Here is a 13,886-nt window from a genome sequence, read left to right as displayed (position 1 = left end):
ATGAGTAGGTATTTGCTCACTTTACCCTTGGAATGACTTTATTTCCATTTGTCTGCTCTTTCCATTGAGTCATTGATTCATCGATTGATCACTTCTGTTGTCCGGTGACTTGATGTCCTTGCACCGTGGAGGAGGACGAGGACTTAGGAGAGGATTTTGAGTAGTATCGAGCCTCATGCAGACTCTTTTGTGGAGATAGAGTATCTTACTAGCGTCTTCGCCAGTTTTTCCTGACATAGGGTGTTCCTCCTCGAACCAAGAAATGTGAGGGATTTACTTGGAAGGCTAGGAAGAAGAACGTCCTTTGACTATTTTGAATTACACGGGGGTGAGTCGGCTATTGTAGGGGCTTTGGGGGTGGACTTTACATCTTATGGAGAGTGTTATGGCTCTATTTACATCAGTAAACACACACACACACACACACACACACACACTCGGTAAGGAACCCTTAGTGACAAAATGTAATATTTTCATTTTTTCCAGTTTTTTTACAATCTAACTATCCAGATGAGATCTAGTAGAAAGTGACCTTTGGATCATATTTTTCTAACACATGTCAGATTTTATGAGGTTTAAAAAAATCAACCACCTACAATGTATCAAATTTCCAAACCTCAAAAACACATTTTTTTTATGTCCAAATACTATGATTCAAGAGTTGATTTCTACTATTTTGGCCAACACATCCATGAAGTCAGATTTGTCCAAAACAACCTCCCCCTATGAGTTCTAAGTTGGGGTTATATATATATATATATATATATATATATATATATATATATATATATATATATATATATATATATATATATATATATATATATATAAGATGAGGTCCAATTGACGAAAAACTCGTTGGTTAGTTAGAGAAGGAACATAATCGATTATCATCGGTTCTAGATTTTGGACTTTCTTTTGTTTGGATGGTTTCTCTTTCCTCTATATATATATATGTATTAGATTTTTTGATACAAACTTTGACTTTGAACTAGATCCAGATTTTGAAGATTATAGGATCCCCTTCTATAAGCCGAGCATCTTTCCTCTTCTAGTGAAGAGGGATCGACCTCATCTGTAACTTTTGCTTGTTATAAGGCATACCACAAATGTGATTCTTAAAAAAAATAAGTTTGATGGTGTAGAGACACTACAAAACTTAAAAAACACACAAAAAGAAGCAAAGATCCGAACCGTTAGAAAAATAGACACTTTTCAAATAAAACAATGAAATAAATGCAAAGTGTAAAGGATTCAAATCAAACTTAAGGCTTAGGTAGCATTTTGTACGATGATGGTGAGTGCAACGACAAATTGATAGAGCTTCGGAAGATTGGGTGAAATAGGGAACTAAATTTTAATTGGGTTTAGGCCCCAACAAAGTTTGGGTATGGGTGCATTAAGCTAGACTCAAACAGGCGGAGTTTTAATGTTGAGGTCTTAGATCATAGATGTTAACGACTAGGAGGGATAGGACACCTATTATAGATTTCCTAATGGATCATGAACCTAGGTTTAGGCGTTTTTAGGCTAAAAAGTCCATATCTTTGAATCTGATTGGGCAAAAAAATGAGGTGTCAAACTCTTATTGGCCAATGACTTAGCTTAGGGCTACAAATAAGTTTTTAACAAGTTGAGGTGCTAAGTCTAGGTTTTAAAAAGGTTGGAACTTAAAAATATAGGTTTTTGATAAATTTTTTGACCCAAAACACCTTTCCTCATATGAAACAGTTCTAAAAGAACAAGTTTCAGATCCTGACAACAACATGGGTTCAGATGACAGCTGAACCGTGTTTGGATCCAAATCCATCCATTGGGGACGACAAGCTAGGTTATTGTCCAAACAAAAATGGCTCTGGATCCAAGTACATGGACACCAACCTAGGGAGTATCGTCATACACGAAAAAAATCTGACCTTAATTGGATTAATTTGCACCGCTGATAGGGTGCGCCATCAGTGGCACAAATTTTTTTGCGCATGTTACAGTTTTTAGTGTCGGTCCATGATGGCGCTAAAGCATCCAAAACACAAAAGGGAGTGCTCATCCCATTTTGACCAATGAAAGAGGGATCTGATGATACCTCCTTTCACGTCTCTCTCTCTCTCTCTCTCTCTCTCTATATATATATATATATATATATATATAGAGAGAGAGAGAGAGAGAACCGGGATGGTCCACCCCTTGTCCCCACTTCAAAATTTATATATTAAATATGTTTTTTTTGGCAAATTTGCCAGTATAGATGTCATTTCCATAGTTGAAAACATATGTTTGGACTCTTGGATCAAAGTTTTTTTATGTGTAGATAAAATTTTACAATAGAAAATTTCAGAAATTTTAGAACAGTTGATTTTTGGATAATTGTAAGATCATATCTACACATCAAAAAAGTTAGATTCAAGAGTCTATTCATATGTTGTCAACCATGGAGATCATACCCACATGAACTGATTTGTCAAAAAACATATCTAACATATAAATTTTGAAGAGGACAGAAGTGGACCATATATATATATATATATAGTTTTGATCTAAAATGATCAAAGAAATGTTTAAAAAAATGATGTCTACAATTAGATAGCCCTTACAGTGGATTTGACCAAACATCACCCCTAAAATGACTCGGGATTTAGAAAAAGAAATCCAGAAAGAGTCGCACCCATGAATTGCAATGCAACCCTATATTCATGTACAATACTCCCAATTATTCACCCCAACAAACCACACAAATACATCCTTAGTGATCTCCTATCACATAACAGATAAAAAACAAAAGAGTTGGCATTGGTAACTTCGATGTGACAAATTAGAAACCAATCTGAATTAAGGAATGAGCTATAACAATGACAATTAAAATGTGCAGCAGTGCTGAAGAACTATTGAGGAGGCAGAAGTGCAGAAGTGGAGACTGATCTCAACTGCTGCTTGTTTCGGACTCGAACCTGCAGCCTGGCTATGCTGTTCATGCAATGTAACGCGATTCGGGCCTGCCTCCTCACGCAGTATCCGCGAACCACTGCCTGAAGTCTTACCAGACCCTTGAGGGCATGAAATGCGCGCTTCGCCTGCACAGCACCCACACAATCATCATCATATAGTGTATGATGATATAAGAATGGATCAGGTGACAAGCCTTGTCATCATTATCTGGTGGTAAGGCATCACGACCATCAATCACTGTCATCACGTTCTTCCATTTTAGCAGTCATCGTTTACTTGCAGCTCTCCAATAGGAGAATGAATCAGGTGATAAGCCTTATCATCATTCACTGGTGATAGAAGTCGATCACTGTCAACACGAACGTCCAATTTTAGAAGTCCGTGGGCCGGCCCACTGTAACTACATTGAGTTGCATCATCTTTCCTGGCACACTAGGGAACAGGATCCAGTCATCCCTATCATCATATTTTGGGATCTTGCAGCTTGCTTTGGTTAATCTGACTCTGTAACATGACTGAGTTGATAGGAATCGGGCCCATTGTGTTATTTCTTTAACAAAAGAACTTGGTTTTCTAGATCATAAAGTTTTGGTGTTTTTATGGCTGTTGATTTTTGAATCATCAGAAAATCCTGCATACAGGTGATTCAAATACCGTTCTTCACCAAATGAACCATGTAGATCACATCTACAGGGTCAGATTTAATCAAAGCAAGTTGCAACAATGAGATCTCAGGGTCGGTATAATGTTAGGGATGACAGGATCTCATGCCACGCACTGGGTGTTTAGATGAGCAGTGATTGATGGTGTTGATGCTTTATCAGCAGCAAAGAGCATATCAGGTCATACTGCATTTTACAAGTACACATGACATGAGACCTATCTCGTTCAAGGGCATGTAGGTCATTTTGTATATAATCAATTAGTTATATCTAGGGCTGGACAATGGGTGGACCGGATCAGCCCGGCCGATTTAGTGGACGTACTTGATCAGGCTATTGACGGACCAGGCTTGGTTAAGCCTAACTCATTAACCAACCGAGTCAAGCCCAAGCCCGGTTCAGGTCGGACCAAGGTCTAATACAAGACCCACTGCCTGTTCGTTAGGCTAATGGGCCAAATTCGGACCAGGTCAGGCCAAGTTGCAAGTCATAGTATATTCACAACATTTCTCATTCATTTGCTTGAATTCATAGATTTTTTTAACAAAAGATTAAAAAATGCACTAGAATTGTTCTAGGCTGCCACATTGACACCTTTGTTTCACGATGTAAATACCTCTTTGATCCTTCGTAGTGTACATAAATGGTCTTTGGCCTAAGATCCCCCGCGAACAACAATTGTTACGGCCTCCCCCCTCCGCTCTTACTCTCTTTTTGTAATCTTGCAACTTATGAATATGAGTTACTTTCTCTCTATCTCTCGCTGCTTCTCTCTCGGTTGATCTCTTTAAGTTTGTGCGTGCTCTATTGTGATTATGCACCCTTGTGCGAGGTGTTTGTGTTGCTCTATCGACTCGAAAGACTGACTTGGTTGAAATTACCAGGTGTCGCATGGAGCTTCCAGATAAGCCCATAACAACTGATACCAGAGCCTACTCGAGAACTGGGGGAAGGAAAGAGGGTATTTGCTGAAACCCTCGTGAGTTGAGTTCGATAATGGATTCAGAGTTGGGAAAAATCCTTGGAAAAGTCCTTAAAGGAAAAAAGGTAGAAAATGAGAAATCTATCGTGGAGTCGACAAAAATGTCTCGCTTTGAAGAAATGACAGCCCTATAGAGAAATGGGTGACCAAAGTCGAGAAAAGAATGACAGAATTGATAGGTGACATTCATACTTGTGCCACTGATGTTGAAAGTGCACAAGATGACTTCGAAAAGTTAGATGGTGATGTGAGGGATGAGACCGATGAACTGTGGGCTACAGTCCAAGAATTATCAGGTCGGTTGGGTATGCAAGAGGCTAAAATGTGGGAACTTCGGGAATGATATGGAGACTTAGAAAGGCTGTTGAGAAACGAGATTGGTGGTGTGGACAATGCCAGAAATCTTGGAAACAACCCACAAGGGGAAAACAAGATGATGATTCCTCGTGAATGCCCTAAGTTGAAACCAGTTGAGTCATCGAAATATAAAGGAGAAAGAGATGCCAGGATCGTAAAAAGCTGGCTATGGGATGTGGAACAGTTCTTTGATCAAACAGAGATTGACATTGATGCTGATCGAATACGTACGACGACTAGATACTTGGTTGAGGTGGCCATCGTATGGTGGAGAACGCAATACTGAAGCATGAAAGTGGAGGAGTTATGATTGAATCATGAGATGGCTTCAAAAAAGAAATGAGGGGATATTTTCTTCCACAAAATGCTGAAGAACTTGCCCATGACAAGTTGATGACCCTAAGACATACATGAAGCATTCAGGAATATGTGGCGGCATTTTCAGCAATGATGCTTGATATAAAAGACATGTCAAAAATAGATTGCATTTACTTCTTTAAAAGAGGCCTAAAGTTTTGGGCTCAACAAGAATTGACTCGGATGAAACCGACGGACCTTGCAAGTGCGATGGTGATAGCTGATCAAATAGCCGAGTTCCCTAATCGAGGGGGACCTCAAGCAAGGCCACCCCGCAGGGAGGATCAAGGGAATGCTGCAGGAGGCCAAGGGGGAAATCAGTATCGACCATCCCCCCGAGACCAGAGAAATTAGCCCCAAGCACAAGAAGAGGGACTTTTGGGAAATAGACCGGTACATCCAAACCTTCGATGTTGATATTGTAGTGGAAATCACTTTGCGAGGGATTGCCCCAACCAAAATCAAGGAAATATGGGATGAAGGGCAGCTAATGCCATCGAGATTGAAGAGACCCCCACGAAAGAGAAAGTCAAAATGGGAGCCTTACAAAGGGTAAATGCACTAGAGGGGTCCACCTCTGCAGTGTGCGTGGTTAAGAAGGAATTAATGTACTTGACGATGACTATCAATGAGAGTATGACTAATGCGATGGTTGATATGGGAGCCATACATAACTTCATGACCCAAGAGGAAGCTCGGAGATTGGGCTTGCAATGGGATAAAAAAGCCAGTCATATAAATGTCGTAAACTTAGAGGCGCAACCCATCTTCGAAGTAGTCTGAAACGTACAAGTTGGGGCTGGACAATGGACTGGCAGAACAAATTTCTCTATTGCTCCATTGGACAATTTCAAAGTAATCTTGGGGATGGAGTTCCTACGGGCAAGTAAGGATGTGCCCATGCCCCACTTGAATGTCGTCAGCTTTATGAGTGAAGAGTCCCCTTGCATGATCCCTGTCTCGATATCAGGAACATCGAACATCCACATGGTCTCTACGTTGCAGATAAAACAGGGCCTTAGGCGATCAAACATTTCTAGTAGTGGTGCGAGAAGAAACAGAGGGGAAACCCCCCGAAGATATACCGTCTCCTATTGTTACGATATGAAAAGAGTTCCAAGAAATTTTGCCCCAGAAGTTGCCAAGAAAATTACCACCGCGAAGGGAAGTAGACCATCAAATAGAGTTGGTATCGGGTGCAAGGCCTCCCGCAATGGTACCATACCGAATGGCCCCACCTGAATTGATAAAGCTTAGAAGACAACTGGATGATATGTTGGCTACTGGTATTATCTGACCATCAAAGGCTCCTTTCAGAGCTCCCGTGCTCTTTCAAACCAAACATGATGGGTCCAAGAGATTGTGTGTGGATTATAGGGCACTCAATAAACTAACTGTCAAGAATAAGTATCCCTTGCCCCTAATTGCTGATTTGTTCGACCAATTAGGAGAAGCTCGAGTTTTCTCAAAATTAGATCTGCGATCAGGATATTGGCAAGTCAGAGTTGCGGAAGGAGACGAGGCCAAGACAACACGTATTACTTGATATGGTGCTTTTGATTTTTTAGTGATGCCCTTTGGTTTAATGAATGCCCCTGCAACTTTCTCTACACTAATGAACTAAATATTCTCTCCATATCTTGACCATTTTGTGGTTATGTATTTGGATGATATTATTGTTTATAGTCGAAACATGGAGGAACATGTGCAACATCTGTGCACGATGTTTCAGATTTTAAAGGACAACGAGTTATACGTAAAAAGAGAGAAGTGTATGTTCGGCCAAGAAGAAATCAATTTTTTGGGTCATGTGGTTGGAAAGGGTTGTCTAAGAATGGATAGTCAGAACGTAAGAGCTATTCAGGATTGAAAAATCCCAACCAAGGTTCCTGAGCTACGGTCCTTTTTAGGCCTAGCAAATTACAACCGTCAGTTTATTAAGGGATAATCAACCATTGCGGTGCCTCTAACAGAGTCGCTGAGGAAGGGCAAAAGTTGAGATTGGTAAGAGGAATGTCAAAATGCATTCGAGACTCTTAAGAATGCCATGGCCAAATAACAGGTCTTACAGTTGTTGAACCAAGAAAAACCATTTGAAGTATATACAGATGCGTCGAACTTTGCCATTGGAGGTGTATTGATGCAAGAGGGTCATCCTATCACCTTCGAGAGACGGAAGCTGAATAGCGTTGAACGACGATACACAGTCCACGAAAGAGAAATGACTGTCAGCGTGCATTGCTTACGCTCATGGAGGCATTACTTACTGGGGTCAACATTTATTGTCTACACTGACAATGTTTCCACGAGCTATTTTCAAACACAGAAAAAGCTCAGTCCTAAACAAGATCGGTGGCAAGAGTTCTTAGCTGAATTTGATATGATTCTGGAGTACAAGCTGGGAAGGTCCAATGTAGTGGCAGATGCATTGAGCAGGAAGACTGGATTGGTGGCTTTGATGGAAGATAAAAGTGGGAGTACTGAACCACTTAGCGAACTTCTCAACAAAATCTGAGAGGGCTTACGAGAAGACCCCATGACACAACATATTTTCTCTCTGGTAAAAGATGGAAAGACAAGCCAATTTTGGAAACAAGAAGGATTGCTGATAACAACTGAGAATCGAGTATACGTATCCCAATGGGGATCCTTGCGTTGGGAGATATTGAAGGAGTGTTACGACTCTCCCTGGGCAGGACATCCGAGGCAAGAAAGGACATTGGCATTGATGGAGCGAGTTTATTACTAGCCTCAAACGCATAACGACATAGATGGTTACGTACATACTTGTTTGATTTGCCAACAGGATAAGGCCATTAATCATAAGATTGGGGGTCTATTAGAGCCTCTCCCCATCCCAAGCCGACCTTGGGAGAGCATTTCTATGGATTTTGTTGTCAGTCCGCCAAAAGTTGAGGGGAACAATATCATCTTCATTGTAGTTGATAGATTCTCAAAATATGTGACCTTTGCTCCTGGTCCTAACAATTGTTCAACGGAAGATACAACTCGACTCTTTGTGAAGCATGCCATGAAATATTAGGGCATTCCAGAGAGTATTATTAGTGATCAGGATGCCCGATTCACAGGTAAATTTTGGAGAGAAGTCTTTCGGTTACTGGGATCAGAATTACACTTTTATACCAGTTTCCACCCACAGACAGACGACCAGAGTGAACGTATTAATGAGATGCTGGAAGAATATTTGAGGCACTTTGTAAGTGCAAATAAAAAAAACTGGATGGATTTATTGGATATCACTTAATTCTGTTATAATCTTCAAAAGAGCGAATCATCGAGACACAGTCCATTCGAGATTGTGACAGGACAACAACCTCAAACACTACACTCTATCGCTGCTCAAGGTCGAAGAAAGACACCCTTTGTGTATAACTTTGTCAAGAACTAGCATGATAAGACAGAATTAGCAAAGACATTTCTACATAAAGTTGCGAAATGAATGAAGAAATGGGTAGATCAAGATCGTCAGCATGTCGAGTTTCAAGTCAGAGATAAAGTATTGGTCAAACTATACCCTGAGAGAACAACTATCTTTCGAGGACATTATCGAGGACTCATTCAAAAATATGATGGACCCTTTTCTGTCATCCAGAGGATTGACAAGTTAGCATATAAGCTAGACCTTCCTAATAGTTTTCAGGTCCACCCTGTCTTTCATGTGTGTAATCTAAACCCCTTCAACGAAGATGAAGAGGATTTCAATCGTAGTCTACCTCAGCGGGCTCCCATTCCTCAGCGAGCCCAACAGCAGCCCCAACATCGACCTCTAGGGAAATTGAATTCATCATGGATCACATCAATAATTATCTAAGAGAAGTGAAGAAATATCTTGTGAAATGGAAAGAATTGCCAGAGAGTGAAGTTAGTTGGGAGACTCCAAGAAATATTTTCCAGTTTCAACAAGCCATTAAAGACTACCGATAGCAGATTGTGCCGAGGACGGTGCTAGTTTAGGCGGGGGAGAGTGTTCTAGGCTGCCATGTTGACACCTTTGTTTCTCGATGTAAATACCTCTTTGATCCTTCGTAGTGTACATAAATGGCCTGTGGCCTAAGATCCCCTGTGAACAACAATTGTTATGGGTCCCTCCCCTCCCCTCTTACTCTCTTTTTGTAATCTTGCAACTTATGAATATGAGTTACTTTCTTTCTATCTCTCGCTGCTTCTCTCTCGATTGCTCTATTTAAGTTTGTGTGCGCTCTGTTGCGATCATGCACCCTTATGCAGGGTGTTTGTGTTGCTCTATTGACTCGAAAGGCTGACCTGGTTGGAACTACCAGGTACCGCACAAAGCTTCTAGATAAGCTCGTGACAAGAATAGATGGTTCACAAAATGGATCTATTTTTTTAATCATATACTTGACCCAATTTCAATATATATATATATATATATATATATATATATATATATATATATATATATATATATATATATATATATATATATATATATATATCACTGACATTTTGAAAATATCATGATATTATCGGCTATTTCAAGGTAGCCAATAATATCAGGAATATATTATGATATTTTCAAAATATTGTGATAATATCACAATATTTTTTAGGATTTTTTTTTTCAATTTTAAGTTTGCATTTCTTATTTTTTTGTTTCTTTTATATTTTAAAACCTTTAAAACATGTTTCTTTATATTTATAAAAACAAATAATGCAAAACTTGTTATTTTCTTAGATTTTTTATTGTTATTTATATTTTTTCCAATTTTTTAAACTCCCAAGATTTAACCGAGATATTTTCAAGATTTATCAACTTTTGAAAATATCTATGAGAAATACCTTCACTGAAAAATTACCTTTAAAGATACAAGTGGCTATGATATATATAAGTGAAGGTAGGCGCTCATCCCAAGCTCAAGTGCAGTGCATGACGGTCAGCGCTCAAGAAACACACAAATCTTGAAAAAAAAAACTCAAAAATGCTTAAAAAAACCCTTGAGTGGCGCTTCAAAATGCTGCTAAAAGGAAAAAACTCTTGTGTGTCCCCACTGGGCTTTTAGATCTGTTTGGAAGTGCCGCTAAAGGAATTTTTAAGCAAAAAAACACGTTTTTGTGCTTTTTTTGCTTATTTTTGTGTGCTGACCGTCCATCACATGCGCTGGATGAACGATCAGCGCGATTGAGTGCAGTTTGAACACTTATGGATTGAGCAGCTACCAATTTTTTATATACATATAGTCCATCAGCCAGCGGATGGCCCAACCTGACCTTAGATTTTGTCCAGTCAAGTTTAAGCCGGGTTCAGTTCGGGCTTTCTTGCAAAAACTAAGTCCAAGCCCGACCAGTTCTGGCCTGCCCAGCCTGTCATCCAGCCCTAGTTATATCCAATCCCCACCACACATTTCGCCTGAGAACGTTGCATCATCCTTGGGAACGGTGAGAGTGTAGCCCACGCACTTTTTCATCTAGACTGGTTTCGGATCTGCCCTCGTCTTATTGAGCATACAAATAATTAGCGGATCCCATTATACAAAACAGGTGTCTCTCTTATGTTGATCATTTCAAGTGAAAACATTTTACTTAATCTGTTCCCATCACCGAGCAGGAACGATATATGAGATTTATCACTTGATTCGCTCTCCGGTAATACAAGCAAGGGAAAAGGCAGCAATCACAAAGGTGACCTCATGGAGTTGGGATAAGGCATAATCAAGATGATGATGATGACGACGGCAATGACAGTGTTGTTGAGATTGGTAATGATATTACGCATTGTGCCTATAGATATCAAATTCAATAAAGCTGAAGAACGCTTCTGAAATTGCTTACGAAATGCAGGTCATTTTTTATGCAGGGTCGCTGCATCTCTTCTTCTGGTGACCATCCATCTCAACATTTTTTGAGACACTCATCTCAAGAAATTCCAAGATAGATGGACGTCAGGCAAGCGACGATGTACATAATGTGAAGTCAATGAATTAATGGTATAAGGAGACGTACCAGGTGACCCCTGAAACAGGCTTGGATTCTGATGGCTGCCATTTCCTCTTGGGACGGAAGAAACATTGCCTGATGCAAAGCCATAGTCATCTCCTTTACATCTTCAAATTCTTCTCCTTCTTCTTCTTCTTCTTCTTTTTCTTCTTCTGTTTTTCCTTTCCTTAGACTTTGGATTATTTCCCTGTCTTCGTTGGACTTGAGGTGAGGGGACATGTCTGGTCTACGTCTCCTGTCAAGTCTGAGCAGTTTTCTCTTAACACCATGGATCCACCTTCTGTACCTGTTGGTCATTGTTTCTATTGTGTGTTGCTTTGGTTCTTTGTGAATATTTTGTTGTATTGGTGATGATGGTATTGATGGGTAGGACGGAAACGTGAAGGTGGTAAAGTAGTTGATACTTCTGCACGACTCAGACATGGAGGGATGTATGTTTCTATTCCAAGGGTCAAGCTTTTATTGGTTGGCACCTGGTGTATATATATATATATATATATATATATATATATATATATATATATATATATATATATATATATATATATATATATATATATATATAGAGAGAGAGAGATGAACTATAGACATCAACATTACGAAAAACAGGTTAAGCCAACATTGAATCTGTCGAAAAATACTAAGTCAAGAAGCCCAGAAAAGAAAGCAAGATACAAATACGACGATCGTCACCCTGGTTCAGGAGGTGACGATGGAGGCTGATTGCGCTGAAGCTTAGGAAGGTTGATGCACAGAATGACGTACACGTCTGCCAAGATAAGGTTCACTATTTTATTGAAAACCACCGAAATATACCGAAAGATGGCGTTGTTGCGGGTCATCCAAACAACCCACCGGGACAAGAGAAGCCAAGTTCGCCAAATAATCTGTCATTTGTTGCACTAACGAACAGGTTGAGGACCCCACAACAAGTCATTTGCGAACGATTTGTGGCGTACGCACACCACAAACTTATTCCAGGTGACCTTAAAGATGTTTTGAAATACAGTGCACTCCCAAAATAGGTAAAATGCAGATTCTTCGGCGGCCTCGCACAATACACATTTACTCAGAAGATGGAATCTGATGGATTTGAGGAAGTTGTCAGTCTGCACCCGATCGTGTAGGATGAGCCATACTAGAAAACGAGATCGAGGAGTCGGTCCCTTGCCCCAGATAAGGCTTGTCGGGAACCGGTCCACCCCTGAAGGAAGGAGAGAGAGGCAACATCCTTTAGCGCGGAAAGAGTCGTTCGGAGCAAAGGCGCATCCTAAGAACTAGGGTTGCGAGTCAACAAGGCCATTAATAGAAAGAACCACAGACCAAGCTTGGATCCATGATCGACAAAGCTTTGACATTGCTTGCTGACTCACGCGAGTGGCCCCAACCAACGATTTCACACCCCCGTATTTAGCAAGAAGAACGTTGACACACAGGGACCCATGTTGGTGCGCAAGCCAACTCTGCTTCACGACGAAAATCATACACCTCAATCTGGGGTCCTTGATTTCCAAACCCCCCCTATAAAGAGGAAGTCATAGGGTATCTCACCCTATCAGGTGTCACTTGTTGTTGGAGCCACGTCCAGACCACAAGAAGTTCGCCAAGACCCGAGATAGCTTCTTACTAACCCCCACAGGCATCAGAAACATTAACATAACAAATTCTGACATAGCATTTAGGGCGTGCTTGATGAGAGTTAGTCGACTCACGATGGAAAGGTAGGAAGCTTGTCAGGCCAAAATTTTATTCTGAACCTTTTGCAGAGTCGAGTTCCAAGCTGCCGTTGTGACCCTGCTGATCTGAAGCGGCAGACCCAGATAAGAAAAAGAGTTTTCCGTTACCGTGCATCCGAATATCCATTGGCCCATGGCCAACATCGACGGAGGGGCATTAACAAAGGGCAGACAACACTTATCGTAGTTCATAGATAAACCTGACATCGACAGAAAAAAAAGTAGGACAAGCTTGAATCTTAACATTTGTTGGATTGAAGACCTTCCAAAGATAATCATATCGTCGACGTAGGTCAAGATATGACACAAGAACTCTGATATACTGAGTGGCTCAATCAGACCATACTCCACTGGCCTCTTGACCAAAACCACAAGGCCCACAGAGACAATGTTGAAGAGTAGAGGAGACAGGGGATAACCTTACCGAAGACCACAGCCAAGTTTGAACTGCTTGCCCTTTACCCCATTGATCTGAATTTGTGACTGTGCATTGGTAACCAGCTCATGAACCTAGCTAGAGAAACGCCTACTGAAGCCCAAATTCGTCAACATGTTGAAAATGAACAACCAATGAACCAAATTGTAGGCTTTATGAAAGTCAAGCTTAGGAGTGAAGAAAGCCCCCCCTCTGATCTTGAGAGAATGCAACACTTCTGTGGCCAAAATGAAAGAATGTTGAAGCCTTCTATTAAGGATTAAGGCAAACTGAGCCTTCAATAAAATCCTAGGAGCGACTGACCACATCCTATTTGCCAAAACCTTTGTGATAATATGGTATAAACCTCCTAACACAGAAATAGGTCAGAACCGCGAGATGTCCGATGCGACAACTTCCTTAGGAATAAGATACACAATGGCTAGGTGGGAATGAAT

The 13,886-nt window shown here is 40.5% G+C and overlaps 1 protein-coding gene across 1 annotated transcript; it reads right to left on the bottom strand.

Annotated features, from left to right (window-relative positions):
* Positions 1 to 2,879: 2,879 nt before the first annotated feature.
* On the bottom strand, positions 2,880 to 11,373 carry LOC149835794 (protein IQ-DOMAIN 20-like). Its single transcript, XM_090009653.1, has 2 exons — positions 11,284 to 11,373; positions 2,880 to 3,068 (listed from the first exon to the last, which is right to left on the bottom strand). The coding sequence occupies exons 1-2, from the start codon at positions 11,371 to 11,373 to the stop codon at positions 2,880 to 2,882; spliced, it is 279 nt and encodes a 92-aa protein (XP_089865779.1).
* Positions 11,374 to 13,886: the final 2,513 nt, after the last annotated feature.

This window comes from Nuphar pumila, chromosome 6 (assembly GCF_984573655.1).
Source record: "Nuphar pumila chromosome 6, dmNupPumi1.hap1.1, whole genome shotgun sequence".
NCBI classification, from domain to species: Eukaryota; Viridiplantae; Streptophyta; class Magnoliopsida; order Nymphaeales; family Nymphaeaceae; genus Nuphar; species Nuphar pumila.
This window is presented reverse-complemented; position numbering and strand designations above follow the sequence as displayed.